Source organism: Nelusetta ayraudi, unplaced genomic scaffold (assembly GCF_046127955.1).
Source record: "Nelusetta ayraudi isolate G7.1 ecotype Tasmania unplaced genomic scaffold, CSIRO-AGI_Nayr_v1 ptg000024l, whole genome shotgun sequence".
In the NCBI taxonomy this organism is placed as follows: domain Eukaryota; kingdom Metazoa; phylum Chordata; class Actinopteri; order Tetraodontiformes; family Monacanthidae; genus Nelusetta; species Nelusetta ayraudi.
The window spans coordinates 301,809-329,686 of NW_027466074.1; the positions used below are offsets into that span (position 1 = coordinate 301,809).

At 43.7% G+C, this 27,878-nt stretch overlaps 1 protein-coding gene across 6 annotated transcripts; it reads right to left on the minus strand.

The window, feature by feature from the left end:
• Positions 1 to 18: 18 nt before the first annotated feature.
• znf512b (zinc finger protein 512B) lies at positions 19 to 27,548 on the minus strand. Of its 6 annotated transcripts, XM_076028511.1 has the most exons (18): positions 26,065 to 27,548; positions 24,200 to 24,333; positions 13,516 to 13,595; positions 13,209 to 13,337; positions 12,726 to 12,901; positions 12,370 to 12,608; positions 11,299 to 11,370; positions 9,969 to 10,109; positions 9,716 to 9,843; positions 8,891 to 8,983; positions 6,492 to 6,590; positions 5,698 to 5,958; positions 5,196 to 5,534; positions 4,816 to 4,917; positions 4,589 to 4,651; positions 3,913 to 4,011; positions 3,045 to 3,125; positions 19 to 2,000 (listed from the first exon to the last, which is right to left on the minus strand). In XM_076028511.1, exons 2-18 carry the CDS (start codon positions 24,330 to 24,332, stop codon positions 1,998 to 2,000), a joined length of 2,238 nt encoding a protein of 745 aa, XP_075884626.1. In that variant the 5' UTR covers position 24,333; positions 26,065 to 27,548; the 3' UTR covers positions 19 to 1,997. The 6 variants fall into 6 exon arrangements, with proteins under 6 accessions (XP_075884626.1, XP_075884623.1, XP_075884622.1 ...); XM_076028508.1 differs by having other exon boundaries at positions 19 to 3,125; positions 26,250 to 27,548; XM_076028507.1 differs by having other exon boundaries at positions 19 to 3,125; positions 26,065 to 27,547.
• Positions 27,549 to 27,878: the final 330 nt, after the last annotated feature.

The window sequence follows — 27,878 nt, forward strand, 5'->3', positions numbered from 1 at the left end:
ACCCACACACACACACACACACACACACACACACAAGGTCCGGAGCACTTTGTGTATGAGAGGGTCCTCGGACCAGTCAGTGCTTGTCTAATTTATCCCCTCCATCATTGTTACCTGGATAAAAGATAAAGGTCCATCCCGCTAACAGGGACGGACACATGCATAATTATCCCCAAAGCTGTGAAAACTCAATTGACTGACGATGGACAATGAATTCAGTTCCAACTTCTCGCTCTCAAATGTAAAACTTTACATTGGACGGATGAGCCCACCTAGGACATGTTCATTTATAATATGTTTTTTTCTTTCTTGAAAAACTTGTTTTTAGTGCTTCACTGACATCAGTGTTCCTTTTTGTCGACGATAATTTTTTACGTTTGTTGGAAAAGTTCTGAAGAAGAAAAGCAAAACAGGGAGCGGTAGGGAGAAAATGGAAGGATGGATCTGTGGACTTAATGATGCATCAAGTCCTTAAGGTAGAGTGGCAAGTAAAGCACCCCTGTTCCCTCCGCAGAGTATCCACAACACCTCCCCCCCTCCCCCCCCTCCCCTCAAAGCTATCAATAGCTAACTAGGTAATACACACAAAAGCTTATTAAGGGTTTTTTCATTTCTAAAGCGAGTTACTCGTTTTTGGACAGACGCACATGGAAATTTACATCTAATAAATATTTCAGGAGTTTCAATTTGCTCAAACTGTTTACATAATTTTGGATCCATCTGTCAGACTTTAAATATATCAAAGTGAAAATATTTTTCAATTCTATTTTTGATTGATCATATTATATTTGAATAGTGATTTATCAATACTGGATTATTAATAATGTAAGACAAAAACTAAAAATAGAGCAGCCATAAAACTTAACCAGGCCAGTTATGGCTTATGCATCGGAATTGTACAGCCTCGTTGGATTTCAAACATTCAAAAGATATTTGAAATTAATCATGCTGCTCAAATGATCAATTTAGGTGGCCTGAGTTTTCATTAAGATCAGATCCAGCAACACGGTATTTCACCCAGGGCTACACCTCCTGTACTGCATTACTCAAACTATGTTGGATATAAACGACTGTTAATGTTCTTGTACACGTTTTACCCAGGTTTTAACCAGTGGTTTAGTTCTGTAGCCTAAATCCAAACGTACCACAATTCCAGACTTCTTTAGATGCCTTCAAATACAACTCTACCTTTGCATTGTGGTTAGTTATATAGGAAAAACATTGGGGAAGGAGGGCAAACTGGTTTTAAATAATTTTATCGATTAATCAAAATACCCACATTTTGTCAAAACATGTCGGGGTCGAGGCTGTGGCAGAGTTGGCAAGGAGAGTGCACGGCTTGGGAACAGAGTTCAGAAAAGACATGGTAATTTGGGTGAAATACCAAGAATTTAGTCTGGCAAAATAATTCTGGTTCGGTTTCGTGGTGGTGACTTGCTAAGATTAAAAACTGCAGGAGTGCAAAAATACAAGAGAGAGGCAGGAAGGGTTAGGGGTTAAAGTGCAAGGCTATAACTTTGAGCATCCAGGAATTAAATTCATATACATCATTCTATGCAAATCTTCATTTTCAATTTCACTGTTTAATAAAAGGTTATTTTTCTTAACCTCTCTATAAAAGATAGTTTTTTTATGTTCTCTACTCAGCGCTTTGATTTAAGCTAAAGCAGTTGCCAAAACATGGCCAACTTTAAAATGAATCACATCATTTGATTGTGCAGCAATGGTGCAACAAGCTTCACGCAAAAAATTCATCCTTCTGTCCCACATTTAGCTTTCAGTCCTATTTAAGACAGAATTCTTCAAGTTTTTTTCCTTTAAGTCAACAAAACAATGTCAAGTGTTAAAATGAACTCATACCTCTTTTGGGGGTATTCTGCTTGATAGATTCAGTGTAAAATAACTGTGGAAATTTCTTTTTTCTTTGATACCTCATTGTGGTTGTCAAAGTACATACCTCTCATCCTCACGCCATTCAGATAAAAATGAATCCGATGTCACTGCATTGATTGGCGCAGGAAAACAAATAAACAAACAAAAAAAAAAAACAGTGAAGCGTGATGAACCACCGAACACATTTAGCTTATCACATACCTGCTAACCTAAAACACGAGGAGTTAAAAGAACACTGAAATGAATTTAACATAAAACAAAACAGACAAATAAAACAACATTGCAGCACAGCACACACCCCGAAAAATTCTTGATTCAATTGGACATGTCAGGCTTGCAGATGACTGATGGCATCATTGCAGGAGTATATAGGTATATAGATATAGGTATTGTTTATGTACACAGTACAGTATATTTGTTTAAAAAAAACAACAAAAAAAAAATGTGAAAACACTAGCTATCAATAAATGACTCTACCATGCTAATAGAATATCCTTTTTATAACCTCTCAAACACAACATGAAAATTGTAGAGAAAATGACTCTGAGACTATTTGGAAAATCAACCCTGTTTAGAAAACAGGTTTCTGCTGTGGGTAGAAAAACTGAAATGTGTGCCTTAAATGGAGACAGAGGTGGAATGGAGAAACAAAACACTCTGCTGCTGACACGAGTATCGTTTCCAACAACAGACACGTGAAGTCCTGGGTTTGAGAGAAAAACCAAGATTACTGGCTGAGTGTTTAACTTGCTCATGGTTGATCTAACGTTCTTCCTAGTGCCAAGTCCTTGCGTGGGGTAACAAAGTTCCTTTTAGCTTCTTTTGTGTAACATTTACAGCAAGAATCCTCTGGTGGCTCCTGTGTGACGTGGACGGGTCGCACAGGGCTACTCTAACAGCGGCAGCCTCTTGGGTTTGCTGCCCCTGGCGGCGTAGAACGCTGCTTGTCTGTTTTGGCCCGTGCTGGCACTGTCTGTAGGGTCAGGGTGCAGAGAGCGTGGTTGTGTCAGGGCGGGGGAGGGGCTTATGGCTGGGGCAAAATTTTGCGTCGGCGTGGATACTTCAGTTTTTGTTTGGAGGGGCATGTCAGCAGGCGGACGCTCTTTGGGCTTGCGGCCCCTCTTTTTACCAGGCGTGGCGCCGTTCCTCACCTCAGCCTTGATCCCATTGTTCTCCACCACCTTAGGCTTGGTACTGGGGGCCACTTGAGTCGCTGCTGCCCGAAACCAGTTCTGAGACAGGGAAAGGGTTCGTTAAGGGTCAGCCAGGGCAGTATGTATGCTGCATGTAAAGATAGAACTCTGCAAATGCAAGGTAATCTAGATGGTCTGAGTGTACAAATATAATGTATATTTCAGAGTCTAGTGTATAGTATTGCGCGGCACCTAAAGTTAAGAAAGCACACTGTAAACAACGGTAATTAGCCAGCTCCGAAACACAATTGCCGTTACAGAATAATTAAAAGACTTTACAAATCATCTATTATTTTGTAAAACTCAATGCCTCAACACCCAAATGAACATCATGAACTAGTGCAGTATAAGAGGTCAAACACGTACGGCAACAAAGAACTGTCAAATTACGAATGAGCACAGCAGTGGAAGAGACACTGAGGTATGCACTCAGTTAGGTAGGACTCTTTTAGGGGAAACATTCTGTCCTGGTCACAACATCATCAGTGTCTGTTAAATATCAAGCATTTTGATTGCTGATAATTGTAGCTCAGGAAAATCTTTTCTGATGTCCAACTTGATCTTCTTATTCCAGCTGTGTTTCTCAGCTCTTAACGCTGGTGAACCTTAATTCTTACTCACTGGGCTTTTATTTGCAAATTTGCTCCCGGAATTGTTTCTCGGCAAGTTGACAGCTTGTTGTCACTACATCAACACGTCGTCTTCGAGTACGTAACAGTTTTCACTGTGTGTTTACGCAAAAGGGATTAACAGTGAAGGTGGATTCAAAAGTGCTGTGTGCTAACAATATGGAGGCGAGCGTGGCTTCGCTCTGAGGCTGACCTACCTGCGAGTGTGTCTTACTGATGTGGTACTTCACACCGCTTTCTGAGCTAAACTCCTTCTGACAGATCAAACAAGTGTACTTGCCCAGCTCTCCTCCCCCCTGAAGCAAAAACATGGGTAGAAAAATAGCGCAAGACAAGTTGTAAAAATGCATATAGAAAAAATAAGATTCATACAGATTCAAGATACATACTTATGTTGCTTTTGGTGTATATTTTTGCACACAGGGACTTCCAAAACAAATTCCTATGTGTTCTTTTGCACAATAAAAAGTAATCTGAATCTGAATTTTTCAGTTTAATTGTTTTAAAATCAAGTCTGTAATAAATAGACATAGTAGATAAAATAGACAATCCGTATAGATATAATAGAAATGCATTGCTTTATTGATGAAATTATGTATCCTGAGTAAATATTAATTAAAAATAATATATGTCCTATATAACATATATTTCTTCATTTTTTTTTCAATCACAGTGTTGAATATTTCAGTTACCAACATGACTGGGAAAAGAAACTGATTCACAAAAACCTGCTTAATTAATGCAAGCGGCAATGAGAACCAATCTAAGTTAAAACTGTGAGGAAAATCTGTCTCTGTGTGATATTATAGCGTATATAGAGCCAATTGGAAGCAGTATGGTGGCTTGGCATGGTTTGGCTTGCAGTGATGGTACCTGGCTGCAGTTGGCAAGGTGAGCTTTCAGTCCTGACACACTGGAATATACAGCTTCACAATTCTGGGTTAAAAAGAGAAAAAGACACACAGTCCAAATTCAGTGTAACCAACAGCTGCATCTGTGAAAAAAAAAAAATCTTTTGAAGCAGATGCTTCAGCCAGAAATCTGTTCTATTCAACACTGAAAGTAAATTTGAATGCACAGCCACACTCGATGTTCTTTACTTCATTGGTACAGCAGATGAATCCTTTCTCCTTGACTTGGTTCTTCCAGGACTCCAGGAGCTCTGGGCTGAAGTTTGGGAGGCCGGGACGAGTGTAGTTTAACTGTGCAAAAATAATGTTTTGAATTAGTAAAAATGGTCAGCGGTCACAGCTATAACGTCTTTGTATAAAGGCAGGAGGGGATATCGAATGATTTGACTTCATCTAAAGTGTCATGGGCATTTTTCTTTGAACCTAAATACCAGATTTAATGTGTCTGAGAGGGCAGCCACTCTGTGAGTGAGTGCCTCGGGTCAAAATGCCTATTTATATGCATCCTGGAGTGTGATTGACGTAATCTGGTGTGTTTGTGTTAATCACACATGCCAAACTCAACTCACCCTCTTGCTGTCGGGCACCAGGTCGTCTTTGATGCGGCGTTTCGTGCCCCAGTCTTTGGCAAGCTCGTCCTCCGCTATCTCTTGCAGGTGGAACACGGCCACCTGAGCCGACCTGCGCCTCACTCTGCCACTGGGGGTCCGCTCCAAGTCGTCGCTTTCGTTGTGTGTTGCTTTCTCCTTGTCTTGCGCCCTGTGCCTTTCTTCCTGCCTGTCCTCACCCCGGGGTGCTCTTTGCTTCTCCTTAGGATGGCTGGACGGTGATTTGTCTTGCCACTCCTTCCTCTCAGGCTGACTCTGCTCTTTCTTGCCTACCGAGGGAAAATCCTCCGTGACCACCACCTGGGGACAGAGGAGAAGAGTAGAAGAGTGGGAATATGCATAGCTACATGTTGACCAGGGTTCTAAGGACAAAAATATCCAGCAAAAAAAAAAAAAAAGAACTGAAAAGAGGAAAGGATAAACAGATGTGAAATGAACTTCTCCCCCCCTTTGATGATCTTACCCTCTCTTTGCCGGTGTTATTGTTGCTATCCGTGGCATCCTTGCTGTTGGTGGAGGATATCGTGGTGGTGGTGGTGGTGGTGGTGGTGATGGTCGGGGAATGTTCGGTACGCACGTGGTAGTCACGGCCTGCTTTGGAGCGGTAGGACTTTCCGCAGTGGTGGCATAAAAACACAGGCTTCTCGTCGTCTGAGAGCTCCCCTCCGCAGCGTTTCTGGTGGTACTGGTAGCCCATCAGACTGGAAAAGTGGGCTGAACAACCCTGTACATGTAGAGTTGTTGTTGTGTGCGTGTGTGTGTTTGGAGGAGAAAGAAAATAGAGAGCGAAAACGCACGTTAAGCACAAAACTGAATAAGACCAACACGGCGGGTGTACATTTAATAGGACAGTATCACTGGAACGGGTCCATATTTTGAGGTTCCAATAAATCAGCTCTTCCCTCACTCAGTGTGAGGACATGTCATGACATAAGTTTAGATTTTGCAGCTCCCTCTCATCTGCTTTCTGCACTGTGGTGTGAGTAATAGGAAGCAGAGTGTTGATGTGGATCTGGGCACCGTGTCAAGAGCTACGCATCCAGGAAAAAGGAGCAAGAGAGGTGGGACGAGGCACAAACGGAGGGAGGAACTGGGGAAAACGGAGAAACAAAACTAAAACTCGGCCTGTGAGCGCGGAGGGGGAAAAAAATGTGCCGTGAAAGTCAAAATAAACGAAAAGGAAGGACAGGGTGAAGCCACGGAGGAATGCAAGAGTGGAAAAGGGAAAGTGACAGCGAGGAAGGAGGGATTGCATACCTCGGTGGGACACTTGATTCTTCCCATCTGTTTCAGCACCAGGCGCAGCCTCTCCCTCTCTTCGTGAATGTCGCCCGTCTGGCCTTCGCTCCCCGAGGGCTGAGTGGGAACAAACACAACGTCACACGAGCACAACACCTCCTTTCTTTTCCCCTCCTGACTTGAAATGTGTTTTCCATCACGGCTACGTCTGCGCTGACAAAAGACCATAAAAATGTTTTTTCAAGAACGTAACTCAAGGCGTGTTTGTGACAACTGTCAAACTTGTGTTTTCCCTTGAGTGCGGAGCTAGTGCCAAACCCCAGCCAGGACCAGTACAACAGATGGCCGCACTGCCAAGGAAGGAAAGACTGGCAGCGCGACGGAGGGAGTCACTGAGGAATCCCCCTATGGATCAAACTTAATATGTTTTTCTGTGTTAACACAGTCACTGAAAAGAGACCAAGACTTTTTCTCTCCTTTTCTGTCAAGGAGATGAAAATGAGCTGCAGTATTGCTATGCGACTTGAGTGAGGTGCTGGGGCCAGCAGACAAGACGAGAGACACTGGTCCAATCACTGACTAATGCTGCAGACCGGGGCGGGAAGAGAGTTGTGGAATAACACTGGCAGGCATAGGCACAGACAGAGCAAAAGAGCAACTCAGCCATGGGACTCAGGCAATATCACTTCATCAGATCCAGGGGGACTGTTAAACTGGACATCTGCTTGAAATCATTACAAGCCAAAATAAACATTTAGATCTGAAACGAAATGTCAAACATACTATGAAAAGTCTAGACAGTGAAAATTGTCCTATTTGTTGACCGGAAAGAAAGAGCTTTGCACTCGCTGACGCCTCATATCTATTAAACAAATTGGAAACAAATCACAAACAGCCGTGGCATCAGAGAGGCATTAGCAATAGGGGTGAGTGAATGGCGGAAGATAGTTGGAGGTGTGCAGAATACATTCAACTGCCTAAAGTCCAGGAAATAAATTATTCCTTGAGTAAGAATCTCAAGTTCCTTTGTGTTCATCTGAGCGAGAATCCTGACAGTACATCAAAAAAGACTTGAAAGCCTTGTATGGAAGAAACTGCTAGTAAGTAATGGTAAAAAATATAAAAGCAAAGTCAATGTTAATGACTTATGTCAGCTGTGACATCAGGGTTTTGGGCTTGCTGGTGCAATAAGGTAGTGCACTATTCAATTAAATAAAAATGATTACTGTATACAAACACACTGATTATTTATTTTTAGAGACTATACTTAACTGAAATTGCATGTATTAATCCAAGTTATACCATAAGATCAAATAGATTCACGCATTAAACACTGTCCCCTGCTTGGCAGCCTCTGTCTACTTCAACATTTACACACCTACACCTTGCAGCAAACGAGTACACACACTCACACACCTGCACACACACACACAGATGCTTGGTGCCTCTTGCTCGGCTGGCCCAGAACACAATAGAGTTGAGACAAAACGGGATCAACCTAGGACATGGGCCAGTATTATACAGTCAACTTGGATGACACAAGCTTGAGCCACATATCATCATGAACTGAACACACACACACACACACACACACACACACACACGCACACACACACACACAAAAAAAGCGCCACAACACTAACACACGTGTGTGCACTGCGCTCAGATCATATTAAAAGTAAGCTCACGGAAAAAAGAAAAGGAGCACAGAGGCGGAGGATGCTGCATCCTGCAAGGTTTGATACATGTAGCTTCATTAATCTTTCATGATACTTCTTGAAACAAGCAGCGTTGAATTATTCATCATACTTCATAGCAGTACCATGGCACTAATGCAGGAGTGTCAAGATAATATCCTAATGAAGCTCTGCGCTGTCAGCGTAAAGACAGCTGCAGAGACAAATGCCGGAGCTTTAAGGGGAGAAAATACCAAAATTGGCAGTTCAAATTTGTTGCACGCTACACTGTACAAACACTCGTATCACATTTTTAGACACAGGAAGCGCGGCTCTCAGTTGATGCGGGAAACTAAGATGCTGTATACTTTAATGGCGAGCTGATGCATCTCCTGCCTCTGGGCACATGATGGATCTTTATGGGTTAAAAACTTCAAGGGGTTCAGTGACAGCTGACCTTGTTTGTAACATATGGCAGATGTTTATAGATAGACTCAGAAACACAAGTCATCTGACCTCCTAGAGGTCTGGAGTGCTGTAGCGTGGTGCCCTTTGGCTTAACGAACCCGGTCACTGGGTCAGTGTGACAGGAGGTGAAACACAACTCAGCGAGCACATGCTGGTCTAGACGACTGAGTGATAGATTAGAGGGCAAAGGCCGGTTAAAAGACAAAAGTCAGCAGGGATCGCGGTTAAAAACAAACACGACGGCAGATAAGCCCATGTTTGCATGTGATGTACCTTGGTGGCGTGTTCGGCCATTGTGTGGTAGTTGAGCCCCGCTTTGGACCTGAACTGTTTGTGGCACTGCTGGCACTTCAGGGCGTCCTGGAGCTGCAGGGGTAGCAGGCCAAACGAGGGATCAGATAACACTTTTGGGAAAGGAAAAGTCACACACAACCCATTCTCGCCAGCAAGCTTCCCTATTGTGTCTGTCAATAAAACAACGCTTTGCACATAACGCAATAGAATGCGCTATTACTGCGCAATTTTGGTCAACACACAGGGTAAAGGAACAGGAAAATCCAATTAACACACGAGGTTCCTCCCCTTTTCTCTTTTTTTTGCAGATTTGTCTCCTCGCCTCAGTATTGATTTGCTGGAAGTGGTGAGTGACCCGCGGGTAATGCAGTGATTCCATCATTGCTGAATGGTTGACTGTCACTTTAATAGAGTCACACGGGCCACTGGGCCAAAGAGGAACACATCTTGGAAGGCCTGGAGGCTACTGCGCCGCTCCAGCTGCTGTTCTCAGGTATGAAGTACTAAATATAATGTATGTCAGTGGATCAAATCCTCGGCTGACTGGTTTAGGAGATCTAAACCAATTAAATATGTGCGCAATGTTCAGCTCACGTTATCATTTTTTATTAGTGAGAGGTATTACAGTAAGAAAAGCGGTTGACAGTTTCTAGCCAGGTGCTGCCCGATTATGTCTTCAGCTTTCAAATCTGTGTAATTACTGGAAAGGCTCCCAGGACTCTGACACAGGTGCTTGTTTTGAGAAGACGTAGCTAATAGCCCTGCAATTAAAGTTAAAACACTGGAAACGCTGCAGGTTCCGACCTTCTGGCAAATCTCCATGTGTTTCTTCAAGCCGTGGACTGTTTTCCTCGTGACAATAGAACAGGTGGGACAAACCACTTCACCGCGCTCCGAGATGGCTCGCTGCCACTGGGTGTCGGGAACAGCACCTTAGTTAGGAACATGGGAAAACAGTGGTTAGCCTGACAGATCTCTAAACAGCAGTGCCGTAATAGTGCAGTCATAACTTGTAAAGACGCTTTTGTTTTAATCTTGTTATTTTCCATGCATTCACCAGAGCTGGTCGTGGCTGGGTCTTTCTTTGAAGGGTGGTTTGAAGTCGCGGCAGGTCTTCTCTGGGACTCCTCACTGAACCCGCTTCCCTCTGGCCTCTTCGCACGGCCCGCTTTCAGCTTCTCCTCCACCTTTGTCATACCTACATTATACACAGAGACACACAGACATATACACACACACACACACACACACACACACACACACACACACACACACACACACACACACACAGTCAGAATAAGTGCAGGTGCAGGGGCAATGATAATGAATGTGGAAAGAGACGTGCAGGTTTTGCAGTATCACAGAAAAAAAGTGTCACAACAATATGTCTCCCTGACAAAAACTGCAGTTACTTTTTTTTCCAGCTGTGATAAAGCAGGGCCAAGCTATCAGGAACTGTAACCATCTATGGACATGTGTCCATCCTCCTTTGTGCTCGGCTCAGTTAGAAATCTTTTTTTAAAAAGGCAAACACCGCGAGGTGTAACCGAGTGACGGTTTGTAAGACTGTGGATGCTCCGGTCAGTTTTTGGTTTCCCCGTGTCAAGAAATGGGAAAGGAAAATAAAGGTGACACTGACAACAAAGAAAAACGAATATGCAGACGCTTCCAAACTGTGACTAATAAACTACAACAGTTTTTGCACATAACGTAAGACTCAAAATTTCACTGTTGTATGAAATAAATACTTTGCTGTCAATTTGTTACAAAAGTGTCACTGTACCATGAGATGTAGGTATTTATATACCTACTAATATCAAATAGAACAGGCAAAGCGAAGAGAACAAGATGTCGAGTGCAGTCGCTTTCTATACTGTTTGATAGCAGCCATGTGTATGATGGTGTATGAGTCACTCAGCAATTTTCAGCATATGAATGAACAGCGAGAGACTGGAGCCGCTCGTCTGTATGTGACACCTACTTGGGATTGTGAGACACTGATTGAGTTAGCCGAATATGAAATGCCTCCACAATTCCCACGTTAGCGCTGTTGCAATACCGATATCATTGATCTGCAGCAGTGGGGAACGTTCGCAATTACTCACGCAGCCAATGCTCTTTCAGATGTGCTCGCAACCGACAATGTTTTCTATCGTACGGTTTCTGTTATTCAGAGTGTGATCGCCGAGAACCTACGGCCGGCTGCGCTGTAAGTACTCTATGATGAATCAATCGAAACGACAGTCTTCTTACAAAGCTTAATTTATTCAGTTATTATTAAAGTCACCACAGGAGATTTACTCCCTGTGGTTGTTTGATAGTTGTGGATGCGAGTGGTTTACATTTTACTGCGGGATGACGACAGCGTGCCTTTCAATCTCACGCACCTTTCAGTCCAAACGTCCCAGATATTGACGGCTGCTCTCCAGTGAATTTCTTGGGCGTTTTCTGCTTCCGTCCTGGCTCAGGAGAAAAACAAGGAACATTAAACGGTCAACACATGTTTAGCATTATTAATCACATGTTTAACATTATTAATGGTCATGTCCCTAAATATTTATGCACTAATGTAGCTATGGTCCATACACAGGATAGTCATAACACGAGGGCCGGCATCCGCTCATCCGTAGTTTCCGGCGGTAATAGTGCGGTTAGTACATCTTTTTTTACACTCGAACTGAATAGCATGGAATAGTTTGCCGAGTGCTACTCAACTCCAATCATCCTGAGGGATTTTTAAAAGATAGGTCAAGCAGATTTTATAGAACAAGGTAGATGTGAATCGTTTAATTGGATAGTTTTTTTTTCCTCACTTTTTTTTTTTTTTTTGTATATTGTTTTGTTATGTCTTCTCCATTAAGTCTTGTCTTGCTGTTGAGTAAGGGAACCTTACCATGCTGGAAATAAGTATAGTACTTTTGCATGTCATCCTTTGGATTATTGTTTTTTTAGTGTCTTGATCCAAAAATAAAATCAATCAATGCAATGCAATGGAAGTAAACACTGCATATAAACATATAAATATGTAAGCAGAGAGGCACATTCCAATTGGTTACGTTAACCCCATTTTTTTGAATCTACTGTACTGTAATCTACTGTTGGCACGCAGCCACGAGCTGCTCTCATGTTTTATATGAGCTCTTGCAAGTATGAAGTTTCCATGCGTCTGAGTCTTGCCATACTCGCATGAACTCACATAAATTCAGCCCCTGGCAAGAACTTTTAGATTTGAGGTACTCGGCAGAGGGCAACGCAGGCAGTACGAAAACAAGTTTTCCTTCTGCTGTTGGCCACCATGGACATACCGCTTTATTGGCATTTGGCGAAAATTCCTTTCCACTGTGGTTACTCCATCTCCATTACCATAGTGGTGAAATTTCAATTTGGGGCCCTTTAGAGGCCCCTTCACAGAGAGCAGTTCAGCCCATGACATTCAGACAGACACACTGTGATCTTACTGTGCCTCATCCGCTCCGGGTCTTCGTCGGGGAAAGGAGGCGGAAGGCTGCCCCCCTCGCTCTCGCTGCCCCCCGCGTCCGACGACGTGCTTTGCGACTGGTGACGCTGCTGGCTGTGGCTGAGATGCTTCCTCTCGTTCTTCTGGTGGGACAGCTCCCCGTTCTGAGAGGGCGCCGACACCTCGTGGGTCTTTTTCACTTTGAAGAACATCGGAGAGGGCGGGCGGTTCTCCATGGGCCTGGAATCACCGAGCGTGGCAGAACATTTTTTTCGGAGGGAACGTCAGCGTGAGGATGTTGCTCAAATCCATTATCATGTCGCTCGGTGTGGGTGGGTAGCGTTAAATCCCAGTCACCTTTTCTTGGCGTTGAACTTGACGGGCGTCTTTTGTAGCCGCGCCTGCTCGTCCCTGGGCTCCATACTGAGCCTGTCTGAGTGGCTCCACTGCTTGTGCTTCTGCAGGCGCACCTTTGTGGAGAACGCCGCCTCGCAGTAGGGACAGCCGTGACTCAGCTTCTCAGCTACGGTGGCCTGGTAGGAACAGAGACATCAGTGGAGGGTGTTAAGCGTGAGCTTCCGCCAGGAACACAAAAAAAGACAGTGGGCGGCTGTTTCCCATTATGTCCACCGATCACAAGCGCACAAAACAATAGACTGCCACGAAAGAAGTGACGGCTCACAATTCCACGCTAAGATTTGCTTAAACTTCAGTTACAAAATCCTGCTCACGTCGTTCTCTGGATGAGTGTTTCTGAGACTCGGAGCTAAGCGTCTACTCGCTCTTCGGAGAGGGGGAACATTAGCATAGCAGGAAAGAACAGAGAGGTTACTGACTCACCCCCTGGCAGCGTTGATAGTGGTACTTGACGCCATAGATGCTGGGAAACTCTAACCAGCAGCCTGAACACGGACACTTAACCCTGGAGCGGCGCTTAAACTCTTCCTTCCATTGTACTATCATATGGGCCTGCTCGGGGGCGAGGAAGAGAGAGTTGAATGCAAGATTACTGCTACGCTCTATTTTAGATCTTCCATATTCACTAAGAGCTGCCTTCAGTTCATTAAAAAAAAGAAAGGAAAGAAGAAGAAAAAGAAGAAGAAGCCCGCGTCAAATAGCCGGCTTCAGTTTAAAGAGATTCACTCACTGGGATGCTCCTCAGCTCCTGCACTTCTGCTTTAGGGCGACCTTTCCTCTTCCCCTCTGCTGTCTCATCACACATTGAACCTGATAAAATGAGAGAGAAAACCATTTCTGAGTGTGTGTGGAGCACTGGCAGCACTTCACACTCAGGGAGCACTAGAGCAGCAACTTTTAAATAAAGAGGAATAACGTTGAAACATGCAACGTTCTGGAACTAGAAGGAGGATGGGCTTTTGATTGTGCCGCCGCGTGGGTGTGTCTTTGATGATTTATTGAAATGACATAAATTTTTGCTTTGGAATATGCACATTTTCAAAAAGGAGCAATAAACTCGCTCAGATTTCCAAGTCAGCCAGGGGCACACACTGTGAAAAACTAAGTGGGAAGTGTTCAGATGTAAGAGTGTCAGAAAAGCAGACAATGGGAAGAAAATGAATGACACTTAATGTGGGGATTTCAAAGTCTGGGTCTTCACGCCGTCTGTCATTTTAAGACAGGAACAACTTTCAAGAACAGAGTGTAAAATTTAGTGACATCTAATGGAAAGAAACACTGCAAGCAATGTCTAAGCTGAACACTGTTTTCTTCTGGCACACTGGATCTTACATCTTTGTTGACGTACTAAAATCATGAAGCCCTGCAGCAGATTTTTGCAGTGCACACTCCTTATGTCAACACAAACACTTATCACCAAAAGAGACACACAGGTTATTTCCTTTAAGATAGAAGATGGATGTTTCTTCTGCTGTTTCACACAAACACAACATGGTGTTATGCAGCGGGCCTTTGAGTAAACTCAGCTACTGGTTATTCCAGAGGGGCATTCGCATTTTTTGAGAGTGAGACAGGTGAGAGAGAGAGAGACAGAGACAGGGGGAGACAGAGAGATAAGGGCAGAATAAAGCCCTCTGTTAATCCAAACAGATCAGCTATAAATTGCTGGCGCCTGTGTGAACCTCTGACACAGCAGCACGCAGCAGACCAACTGCCTCAGCTCTCTCTTTCTGCTCCCCGATGCTCCCGCCCTCCGTCTCGCTCACGGATGCTCGCCTCCTTTTCTCCTCCCATGTGCAGTTTGCTCACTTCCTCCCTTTTCTCTCTCCCCCAGTACCCTCCCCGTCTTTCTCCATGGAAACTTCAGGCAGCGCACGAGCTCATTACCATTCCATGCTCCGCCACAATTAGACCTCTGCACTATCAGCTCTGCACTCCATTTCTCCTATAGTACCGTGCTTCTGGAGAGAGGATGGAGGGGGGGGGTGGGGGGTGGATGAGGATGTGGTAGAGGACAAGAGGAGGAGAGAGGGAGGAGAGAGAACTGCAGAGAGGGACGACTTCCTCCTCCTACCAGGCAAAAATGTTGAATGACAGTGCTGCAGATAGGAGCTGAGGCTAAACTCCTCACTTCAGAGCGATATAGCTTTACATGCGCTTTCAACTCCCCTGCATTAATCTGGCGAGACCAGGAGAGGCAGCAGGAGCTGGGAAAAGGCAGGGTCTATTTAGCCATATCAGATCTGGAAAATGTCAAACGTAAGCTAATTAAACCGGAGGTGATGCTCCTTTGTTGTGAAAAAGACCACAGCCGCAGCCTCGTGCAGGCCCCCCTTTGAATCTGTTTGGCTTCCTCGCGCCGACGAGCTCGACATCATGTCTGCCAGCTGCTTTCTTCTCCCAGCGAACTTATTGACAGGCAGCGACAGGACGTGCACGTGCCCTGGTGCAGGCCCCTCCGCGCTCCATCCCAAACTGGATCAGAGCACCCGGTGTGCCCGCGAGGATTACAGAGGCGGTTGCGGGATTTTGCCATCAAATAAATGAAGGGACTACCTGCCAGACAAAAAGCAGGTCGCACACGTATGAAAAAAAACCCAAAAAAACTACAGGCTTCGACGCCCCAAAAGCGCCTCTCTCTGTGCAGGAAATGCAATTGCCTTTCAGAACATCTTTCTTCCCTCAGCCTTGTTTTGGCTTCAACAACACACAAAAAAAAGAGTTATTTTGTGTGATCCACTAGTTCAGTCACCTGGTAATAGGGCATAGAATTAAAAAAAGCAGAGGGGAGGAATAAGACGAAATAAATGAGAAGCGGCACAGCAGCTTATGTTTGGAAATACTTAATGACATGAGGTAGGAGTGTGCAGTGCACATAAAAAAAAAAATTGCACACCCAGAGAGACAAACAGGTACACAACACCATCAACAGTGTGCAGTATACGTGCGCATCTCGCTGATGTGTATGCACAGATAGGGCGGTATTAATATTCTCCATGCGACAGAGCGCTGCTCTATAAGCTGTCTGGGCGGCAGCTGGAGAGGTGATGTAGCTGGCGGTCAGCAGCCCTTTCACTGAGGGAGAAATTGAGCATGCATTCTAATTCCTACCCTAAAATAAAGGTCTTGTAAAAGAAAGGCATAATTAATGAATCCCGCTCATGGGAAAGATATGTCCTTGTTGCTATGGGAATAAGACCCACTTGCCTTAGTTACCTCTATCAGGGGCCTTATTCCAACAAGCAGAACAATTGGGATGTGCTCAGAGACTCCAGTGCAAATACGCCTGGGCAAACATAAGTAAAGGCAGCAAAACATAAAACAAAACAATAAAAGTGAGACACAAACTTGTAACCCTTTTATTGCAGCAGGAAGTTTCAAGACAAAACGCACTCACTCATCGAGCCAACCTCAAATAGGAAACATTTTGATTCACTCTCCAAATTTTTGTTGATGTCAATGAATCAGCTGCCTTTGGGGAAAAAGACGTAGGAGGTGTAAAAGGTATTAAGTTGTGAGCAAGAAGCGACTCCCCCTAGCTTTACTGAAAAGCCGCAGAAGCACAGAAGACCAGGAAGAAGCTGCTAAAAAAGATTAGCGTGATTTCCTGTACAGTGGCAATTTTATCCAAACTGGATGCCATTTGTATGTCATAAAAAGCAATAAAATAATAATAGGAATGGGTGACAGAATTTAAAAAAAAAAAATGTCTCTATGGGCTCCTTAAATGGTTTTTGCTATACTCTCAAATGGCTTGACAAGGATTCCGGGCAGAGTGTCAAACCCGAGAACACTGATGTGCTGCTACTGCCACTCTGACCAATAGTAACCCTGAAGTTGGTCAGACAAAATCTGGAAACTACCTGAAAGTCCCAAAAGGTTCCAGTCAACTCACAAAGTTCGACTCCTCTTTCAGACAATTTGTATGGGCTACTTCCAAATAGAAACATGAGACAAAGGCCAGGTTAACTTGTGTTTGCGCAGGTAATCAAATTGCACCCAGGGTTGAGAATGTTGGTACGCCGGCTTCGGGTTCTTTCCGCAGCAGCCGTTGTCTTTGAATGAAACAAAGCAGACCCATTGTGGGGAAATCAGAGCCCGCGCTTCTCAGACGCAGGCCTTGTGGATAAAACAGCTGTTCGACTAATGTCAGAGTACGAGTCGCTCCCAGCTGTCAGCAACTGTTGCTCCAAAAATCCCTCTAATCCTGACAGAGGAGAGCAGAAGACGATGAGAAAGAGAAGGAGAGTGAACTCCGGAACCCCGGGAGTGCAGGCAGCTGCCTAATGATCTCAAATAACCTCTGAGCTCTCCTAGCTACGCCTGCGAACCGCTCACTCCTGAGTGCAAGGGTGCGCGCGTTACACGCCAACACGCTGGGACATGGGCGCACGCACACAACAGCCATTTGTTTTCTTCCACAAACACGCACACAGGAGCCTTTGTCTGCGGGCGCGGTGGGGTTTGGGAATACTCGGAGATTTGCAAAGACAAACACATACACAAGCCACGCTTCACCAGGGGCACAAATGGTATCACTAACGCCTCAGTTTCAGTGCGGTCATCCACTTTTTGTTTGAGCCGTTGCGGTTTCCAATGGCGGCAACCTTTGGACTGCACTCCCCTTTCGACTTGTTTTGCTTTAAAGCTTCTCGATTGTGTTTACACTTCTTCGCAACCGCACAGTTTTTATTAACCCCACCGCTCTGCACACCCTCCGCCTGATTTACTATTCTGCATCCTTCTGCTCTCTCTCTGTCTCTCTCTCTCTCTCTCTCTTCCACTCTCTCACTCTTACTCGCATGCGCACACAAGCAACTAGCAGCGACACAACGCACCTCTCTATGGAGACGGCTTCAAGCTTCCCCTCTCAGCCGGGCCCGTTTCCAGACAGTGAGTCAGAAGAGACGGTGGACCGGCACCAGAACAGTCCTGCTACCCAGACACTGACTGAGAGAAAACCAGGAGACTCTCGGACACGTTGACTCGCACTCTGTTTGTTTCCCCCTTTCCTGGCTCTGTCTCCCTGCCCTCTCTCCCTCCTTCTCCTTTACTGTCTTTCTGTAACCTCTCACACAGATACACCTTTGCAACGCACACCAATGCCTCAAAACCACTTGGTATATTTTTTCAGTGTTTGTGAAAAGCAAATGCTTTATAAAATCATGTTATTTTTTTTATTTTTTATTTTTTGCCAAAAACAATTTAAATGGGACATCATCAAGTGCTCTGTTTGCTTTGGCCATGAACCAAAATGTGCTGGGACCTGACAGTGGAATGCGCATGTAAAATACTACTTTCTTGGATATTAAATGTGACCTAAAATCATACAGTTCAACGAGCTGAACTTTGGTTGGGTAAATGCTCGAAAAGTGATGAACATAAATGATGTTTAAATATATTTCCCAGATGTCTTTCATTGTTTTTAGTCCATTTGAAAAGCCATTTCACCATCTGCTTTTACCGTCATGCACTGTAAAAAGTTTGGCGTATAGCATTGATTCTGATTTTTGTTTTAGTTCACAGAACGCCCGTGAGCACTAGAAGAGCCGTTTTGAATCTGAGTTGTCTGAAGGTCACGGTCAGCGTTCTGTGTCCTCAGGTTGGAAAACTTCTGGGTGAAAAATACTTCCTCTACATCTTAAAGACTTCAGAGACGCAGACAGTCTTTAAAGGCTTTTCTAAAAGGCACGTGGCTTCTTGGACTCAGAGACAAGAGGGTCTTAGTATACACAAGTGGTAACTTTTTTTCATTCCATCTATTTTTCTACTGATGATTATAACAGGGCCTCGTTATTACTATATGGAATCCTCCAGTGAAACATGCCACTACCTCGCTCCATTAAAACAAAGGCAACTTTGTTTCATGTTTTACCTCCCAAAAAAAAAACGCAAATCAATTTTTGTTTAAGAGAAAGTATAAGATGTGCCAAGTACAAGGTACAAAGAGTACAAAGATTAATTTCTCTATCTGGATAATGAAGGTTACATTGACCGTTTAGACTACAGCCTCCGGGTACTTGACATTTTAATTTTAGAAGTTAAAACAGTAAAATTGGACAATTGCACAAGAAAAACAACCCCCAAAACCCTCCAGTTAAAGATTGGGACTAAATATTCAGTGAAACCTCAGTACCTTGCTGCCTTTTCACGGCTGCATTTATTTTATAGTATTCCAGCATCAGCTGCAGGCTTCACATTATTGGAAACCTAATCTGTTGTCTGAAGCCTACTGGCCTATTGCCAAAATTAGGTTCATGACCCACTGTTGTGAATTTCTAATTCACTTGATAGAAATAAAAAAATGTGTATTTTCATGTTTTGTCTTTCAACCAAGATTTGTCCTCAGTCCCTTCTCTCATAAGGGAGAACCTGTGTACTTCTCTAAAGCGAAACTAGTACTGTCTTCTCTGGTCTTTTTGGCATCTCTGCCATCATGAACAAACTGAGAATAGTGAGCTAATGTCTTATAGCCAGGCAGGAGGTTAGGTTAGTGCACTGAGTGTTGGCAGGCAACCAAAGTTACAAAGGGGTGTACTCAGACTAAGCGATCTGCACAGTATCCAAGCACTTTCGACTGCAGTTTGATTAGCATGAGCGATTTGTACAATCCTCACGCACTGAACACTTGTCCCAGGAAGAGGTGTACTTCGTACAGTTGTGCAGTCGCTCATGCACAATCATAAGTGCGACTGTTCCCTTTTCTCAACCATTTAACAACAATGACAGCTGCCTTTTAGAAATGACTCAAAAGCCGCTAAGATGGAAAAGCGATACTTTTCACTGTGCAGCAATCATGTGTAAACTATCTTCTATGTCATGCTACGACGCACTGACATATGGATTTTTAATTATTATTACTATTATATAATAATAATTATATTGTTAGTAGTAGTAATAGTAGTATTGGTAGTAGTAGTCGTCATAGCAGTAGTAGTATTTGTAATATTATTATTATTACAATAGTTGAATTGTTGTACCTCTCCTTTGTGACTGACATCACTTTATTTCATACCTTTGAAAATCTCTACATTCAACATCTTCATGGTACTATTTTTTTCTCTGAAGGTCTGATTGGTAAAATTCTCCTCTGGAGTGGCTTACTTTTTACAGCTCAGCAGCGAAGAAAATGAATCACTACATATGTGGCTGGGAAATTCTGCTCAGAGACGAATGTCAATGGAAAGCAAATGAATTTGCCAATGCATACTCATGACTTATGCACTGTGAACACAAACAGCGACACAAGGATCAGCTGGTGTAAAAACAGTACATGTTGATGCGGCACCACATATGCAAGCCAGACAGACAATGCCTGCTGTAGACTGTTTGCTGTGGCCTCCTTATGGACAGTGACTCACCGACTCAATCTCTCTCCTCTCCCATTTCCCCCTGCTCCTTCTCATCCGTTATCCTGTGGCCTGACAAATTAAGATGTGACAAAGATGACTCTCCGCAAAAGGGGATGCAGCACCGGGCTATGAAAAGCACTGGAATTCAATTTTATCCCAAGACAAACACTCCTTGATGGCTACGACTCGTTATTGATTTCATCCTTTAGTGTTGGAAGGAGCATGGCCTCCACTGGGGAGAACTTTCAAATGCAGGAAATATGGAGGGACAGAGGCTAGTCCAAATGGAAGAGACGGGAAGAGGTTTAATTTCGTCAGGGCAAAAACATACGTCTGCTTGTAGAACACATTATTTCTACAAGGAAATCCAGAGGGATAATATCACAAACTAACACTAAAACAACAATTTGGTGATAGTCATCTCAGTGACTGACACAGTATGTTAAACAGTTCATGCTTCTAATTTGTAGTTGCAAGTCTTTATTGTAAAGTATCACAATGGGATCATGAAGAAACAGGTTAATGAATTATGAACACTGCCAGTAATTAAACAGTAATTTAAGGGTTTATGGGAGATCTTGTTCGGAAATGATTAAGGGTTGGTTAGTGTTGGATTACTGAGACGTGTATATTAAGTACAAAGATCACCATAAAACAAAAGAGGCAGGCACAGGTGTAGCCATGCCCTGTGAATGATCTCCCCAGCTAGACATTCCTTTCTCCCAACAACAAAACTGAGGTAAAATAATGGACAAGAACATTACATTCCTTGGTTTAAAAACAGATGGTGTGTGGATTTGTCAATTCCATAACTGCGTGATTGCAGAGGTCACTGGGCCCAACACAGGGTCATTGAAGAAGAAGACAAAATCGATCTCAACAGTTAGCTTTACCTGCATGAAAAGGAAGTCATGCAAGCAGGAGGAGGACGTGCAAATGCCACTAAGAGAAGACAGTCAAGAAACAAACATGAGCAGTCTTGCCCTAATTCTCTTACGTTGACCATATGAAACAGAATAACGTCCATACTAATGTGGGTGGCGGTTATCAAATTACTTCCATTAACAAACATGTAACTGACACAGACAAATGTGACCGTTTTCTTACGATCAAAAGCTCTCTGTCCAATTGCATGCCCTGCACCCTTGACACAAATCTAGCATGCAAAACTGAAGCAAACAAACCCGACAGACTTGTTAAACTGACTTTTGCCCGACTACTGCTAATACTGCTGGCCAATAAGCAAGACGATTTGGAGGCGAGGAGTACAGGAAATACAAAGGAGTGGGCATTGAGAGGAGCGAGTGAGAGAAAAATTAAAAAAGCAAAAGAGAAAGAGGAAGGGAGAGGGGCAGACTGCTGCTGAGGCAAATATGCAATGTCAGCAAAAGGCATCCGAGGGCCTGTAATGAAGGTCCTGCTGTCAAAGAGGTGTTATGTGTCCCTGCATGCGTGCACATGCAAGGGGCCGGCACAACACTCGTCACTGACACAAAATGTGACAGCACCAGAAGAAGGTTGAAAGAAAAAGAGAGCTCGCCTGAAGGGCAACATCCCTTGCTGCAAGTTGTCTGGTTGTGGCAAGGTGACAGCTCAACAACACCCCAGGAATAACACACAAACCCAATTTGTCTTTGTTTCCGACCATAAAAGCATCAAGGGGTTTCAGGAAACCACAAGTAAGAAAAAAAAAGGCGTGGGGGGTGGGGGGGTAGGCAGACAGGATTTCTTGACTGTTACATCATGCCCGCATTGTGACAAGGATGTTACTGGCCCTGCACTGGTGCTGATGATATAAGGTATAACAGGCAGCGTTTCCATGAATATGGGATGAAAAAATAAAGAGTGAGCAGTTTAAAGAGAGCAGAAAACGTGGGACCTGTCAAGTTACAGGAAGGACACACACTGTGTTGCAAAAGGGCACAGAAAGAGCTCTGAAAGTCTCCACGGGGAGTCTCAGTTATGGACGCCTTTGTTTGCCCAGACTGAAACTCACAGCCCTCCTGAGACAGACATGCTAGCACTGGGCTCATTACCATTAGCAATGCAGCATTTCTGCACTCATCAGTAGCTACGGGGTACCCAGGCTGGCCATCAAAAAGATGAGATGTTTTGATGAAGAACTAAGAGAAATATGTCTGGTCTGGTACACCAGTGAGAACAGGTAGTAGCGGGTAGGAATACAAATGTCTCAGTAATCCAGTGGCCTTTGAGAGAGGAAATGTAAATGTACGCTTTTTGCTGCTCTGTTGCTTTTAGTGTGACGGTGACATGAGCAGACAAATACCATACAGGGGAATTACATCATTACAGAAAACACCTTTTAATATGTATTAATCTAAAACTGTTCTTCAGGTGTTTAGGCATAGTATTATCCGATATTCCCACGTGTCTGGCTGCTGGTCTTATTATCTAGTTTTTTTTTTTTTTTTTTAATCATTTACTGAGGACTGTTTTTCCTTCGATCTGGTTTCCTTGGCTTTACATTAGATCCTGTACCATGCAAAATGAACAATTCTCTATTCAAACAGGTTGAGCAAATTAAATCAAATATCCTGTGATATTTATACTATAACTACAGTAATACTTTTAGAGTCACAAGCAAATTAATGTTGGAAACTATAAACAAAAAAGCAACACTCATATCTAAAATGAGCTGAAAAGTACCCTGAAGACCAGTGAACAGTTGTGATAGCAATAGCTGAACCACTACTGTCATTTTTAGCTTTCACTTTCTCAACAGTGTAGTGAGTGAACACTTATGTTACTCGTGTTATTAATGGAAAGTAATAAAGAATGAGAACCCTATTGAAAGCTACGGGAACCAGTAGAAGAACTGTGAGTGGGTAAAAACTGAACTCTGCTTACTTACTCTGAAAGCAAAAGCATTACAGTGTGCAGCATGTTTACGATGAGGCCTTAATGCTCGGTATCAGAGAGTTGATACACTCATGCTGAGTATGAGAGGACATAAATTGTATATTAAACACATTTAAGGTGTTTTTTTCCAGACTCTGGTGCAGCAGATTTGGTTGATGGGACATCAAAAAAACCAATAAATATCACCAGCAAAAAGGATTTCGAGGCCAGTGCTGCCACAGTTGTAGCTTCCTGCTAAAAGTGCATTGCTGCATCTTCCACGAGTTTGGAAGGGATCTTTGAAAAAATGAAATATATTATGTCATGTATATAATATACGACAGAACATGGCAGAACATGCTTTCTTATGTATTTGCATATTAGAGGTTCTGCCATGTATGGAGGACGTTTCATTAATATCTGAATTGGAGTGTACACACATGTACACATACCCACAACATCACAACCATGTAAATCAAGCATGTGGGGCTGAATCAACATAGGGAGAAAACAAATTGAAGCACCTTGTCTAGTGTGGGTGTTGTGCATGTCTAAGCAGGGGAGGCTATGTTGTCGAAACCCAAACAACTGGGTCATATTAGAGGCGCCCCAGTCATCCAAGTCCGTCTGACTCCATTAACAAAGTCATAATGATCTGCTGGTTATTGGATTGAAACCTAATTCTCTCGACCCGTTCTCCTTTCCCAAAATCTTCTGTCTCTCTCCAGATGGCTTTGGGTATCACTCATGTCAATGCTTGGCACTCCTTGTTTGTTTAGTTTTCTCACTGTAAGGCAGCTGAAGGAAAAATGTTGTACTTTCCAGGCCCTTCTGTGGTGAGAGGGGCAGGATTACATTGTTGCTGGGGGACCATTAATTCTTAGTTAAATATAACCATTCAAAAAGCTGCAGGAAATGTTGTGCTCTGATTTAATTCTTGAAAAACAACAGCTCGCCAAGAAGTAGAATAGTCGGGCTAAAGGAGTTGTATAATGATAAAAAATGTGCCAAAAGGCAATTCCAATCATCACGCAGTATGCACAGAAAATATTCGAAACACAAACAATGTCCTCTATCAGATTACACCCTGAAACGTATAATGAAACCATGCCATAGTTAACCCGTAGCGCAAAATGAAAACATCTCATCTTACAAGCAACCAATGAATTTTAATGCCGCAGATGTAAGAAGCACTTTTCTCACTGTGTTTGTTGTTGTTGTCAGGGCCCACTGTGGTTCTGACATGCTCCTGAGGAAGTCCATGCTTTGGGATCCGGCTTCTTGGCAGCGCTGACGAGGACAGTTTCCCAAGCCTTGGGCCACTTGGGCTCTCCATCCTGCATTGATCACATGTAAGATACGTAGTTAGCTGAGGGCAGTGCTGGGATGTTTGCTGAGCCTCATTAATCGTCTCCCCCGCCCTGTCAAAACATTGTTATTAGCTATGATGATAGCGTCTCCTTGTTCTATAATGCACTTTCATCTCGTGGGCCATTGGCACTGTTGCACTGAAGGTTATCTCGTCTGAGGCACACACATCATCGCTGGTGGTAATGAGGGTGTGACCTTCTATGTTTCATTTCTAAAATCAATAGCCTCACTTGCACACCAAGTCCATGCTCTTCTCATTAAACAAAAGGTAAGTCGGAGAGATGTGGTGGTGGTGAGGGTGGTGGTGGGGGGGAGGTCCGGAGAACATGTGATGCATCATTTCATCACGGACAAGTCAAAAGCAAAAAAAGTTCTCTTTAATTCAAATCTAGGCTAATTCTCATTTTGAAGGACTAGCACTAGCATGTGTCAATGTCAATGTGTAAAAACAAATGGCAGTTTTGGATTCTTCCATTTAGCACAGGTATACATCATTCTTCAAATGCACAGCAGCATCACACAAGCGCCACTCATTAGCTACTCACTCTGTCCCGTGACAAACCACGCTATGGTATTTTTGTGATGGCATGCTCTCAGTTTATCACATGGCGTTAATTGTCATTAAATCTGGCATCAAGTGGCACAGAGACCTTGTTGCAAAATGTAAAATTCTGAAATATTGCACACACTAGCATGAGACACCTTCCTTTATATATATATATATATATATATATATATATATATATACATATATATATACATATATATATATACATATATATATATATTCCTTTATATTCTGTATATGATGTAGGATTGTTGCGACAGACTAGCAGTGAACTAAGATACAACATTCATTCCTGTTTACAACATTGTGCAAAATGTTCTGTTTTTGCTTCCAGTTAAAACATATGCGTTTCTATACCATCCACATATTTTTCAACATACTGTCACAACTATCACAGCAAGGAATGGACAAATGAACAGGGATGTTTGTTTTCACTATCCTGCAAGAGGTATCGACATCCTCTGTGACATCACAAAGGGTTGGAGTAAAGACGGACTTCACATGACTGGAGAGTTCGCTGACAGGCTACAGACAGGTGTCATTATTGGTTTAGTGAATTTTGCTAAATGTAGAGAGATACAATAAGAGATATGGAGTGAGAAATTGCAACTAGCATTGTCTTTTTAAAAAATACTCTAAAACCTCTTATGACTAATGTGGAGACATGTGGCTTTTGAACTGACCTCGTATTCATTTTCGAGTGCAGTTAATCGCGCATGCCAACAACAGGCCCCGTATACATCTTAGTTAGGATGTAACACGTTTTCGGTGTTGATCACAGACAACATCGCAGCTTGTGTTTTCACACACACAAAAAAGACTAATTCAGCACACCATACATCCAGCTAGACACAACAAAACCTGGTGGGCACCCACTCGCACCTCGTCACACAATCTGCTGACAATCCATCCATCCACCACCACCACCACCAAGTATTTTAGCGTTGCACGTGGCACACTGCCATGCTGTATGTGTGTGCGTGCGAGTGTGTGTCAAGGTTAGAGAGTTGCCTGTTGTGGTACATTAAGGAAAAAAAACAAAAAAAACAAAACAAAAAAAACCATAGTAATAATGCTTTTTTTTTTTTTTTTTAAAGTGCAATACTTTCTATGTTGCTGCCACACCTACCTGAAGTGTCGAGCCGTCACCTAGCGCCAGGGGCCAAGTGGCCCCGGGTCACCCACGTGAGGGTGAAGGGATGGAGGGATGTAGGGAGCGGGGGATGGAGGGAGAGGTGGTGGGGGGGTCAGGAGACGAGCACCTAGGTGGGCGTTTTTAACCCCCACCGATGTTGAGTTACATGGCAATCACACCTGCTGTGCGTCAAGCAGCGGTCGGCCACGGCTCTTCTGGAGAGGTGCTGGGAGGGTGGTGGGTGGAGGGGGTTCCGCTGGAGGAAAGCGGACAGTCGTCACCGTCGTCCGGTACCCACCACCAACACCACCGCTGCTCTTGCTGGCGACGACGACGACGACGAGGCGGAGGAGGAGGAAGAGGAAGAAGAAGAGGAGGAGGAGGAGGAGGAGGAGAAAAACCCAGCAGGGCAGGAACGGCAATGTCGTCCGTACATTAACAACAATTCCCGGGTACTTTCATCTTATTCCCAGTTTCCGATGGCAGTGGCAGTGGTACCCCCCTCTCCACCTCCACCTCCGGTCCTTGCATTAATATGTATACCACGAGGCACTTCTTCAACCCTCCTCCTCCTTCTTCGGCGAGCAACTCCCAACGATTCCAAAATGAAAAAAAATATATATAGCCAGGGAAGCTAGGTAGGTCCGCGACTCCTTGGAGGGGGAAAAAAAAAATATTAGAATACGGGATGGTTTATATAGGCAGTGAAGCAAAATGGCGACTTTATTACGAAGGAGGAGTAAAAAAAAAAAAAAAAAAAAAAAAAAAAAATCCTCGCGCAGGCTGGAGCTGAAGGGAGGCACAAAAATATTTTAGTGCGGTATTTTTCGACGACAGCGAGACACTTGGTCGGAGTAAAAAAAAAAAAAAGGGGAAAAGAGAAAAAAGAGGCAAAGCGAAAATTTGCAGGAAACGCCAAAAAGCTTTTGGTTCCTTCCACTCTTCGGTTCCTCTCCTCGGGCTTATTTTTATACGGATATTATCTCGGCGGCAGCGGCAGTATTACAGTCAATGTGTATTGGGTCACGCGCGTATCCTCCACTCCACCTTTTTGACAGTTGCAACAAACAGTCGTGAAGCAACTTGCCAACTCTCGCGTTATTATTTGTTTCCTCCCCGTCGAGCGGATTAATATCGGCGGCGGTTTCTCGCCAATAAAAAAAAAAGTCGTCGCCGCCGCGACACCCCGGCTCGCGCTGCTCCGCGCCGACGTAACGGCGCTCGTGCACCCCTCTTCCCCGCCGCCCCAACTGACGGGGGGCGGGGGGACGGGGGGGTCTCACGGCTTAAATTCCTTAAATCAACCGCCCCCCCCCCTCCTCGCCAAGTGTTTTAATCTAGTCGCTGCTAAATGATCTCCCCGTGGCGGCTTTATACCAGGTCAAACGAGAGGGGGTAGAGGAGGGAGAAAGATTAAATAGTCCAGCCAGAGGTTCTTTCTTCTAACTTTAGCTAAGGCCACTTCTGTAGTCAGTCACTCCAAAGTAGCTGTCATCCACATTCCACAACTCACCAGAACATTCGAGACACAAGACTCAAATGCGCTTCGTCTTTGACAGATTTGAACAAATTATCGTACATACACCCACCCACACTTGTTTATTACATTCAACCATGTCCTGCAATCTTTTTTTTTCTTTTTTCTTTTTTCTTTTTTAAATCAGGGCCAACATTTAATAAATATGAGTGTATGTTATGAACGTTAATAACAGTTTAGTCACTGACTGGCCCGGAGCCAAAATACTTGTTTTTCAAGTAAAGTTTGGCTGTGTGGAAATGGAGAGAAAGACCTCCTGAAATATCATTAA

Excerpts from the sequence above, each read along its gene's own strand:
- znf512b (XM_076028508.1), bottom strand. The coding sequence starts at position 24,332 with ATGGAGAGCCCAAGTGGCCCAAGGCTTGGGAAACTGTCCTCGTCAGCG. Across the intron at positions 12,609-12,725 it reads AAGTTCAACGCCAAGAAAAG|GCCCATGGAGAACCGCCCGC; the intron begins GTGACTGGGATT and ends CGGTGATTCCAG. Across the intron at positions 6,591-8,890 it reads TGGCCGAACACGCCACCAAG|CCCTCGGGGAGCGAAGGCCA; the intron begins GTACATCACATG and ends GTTCCCACTCAG.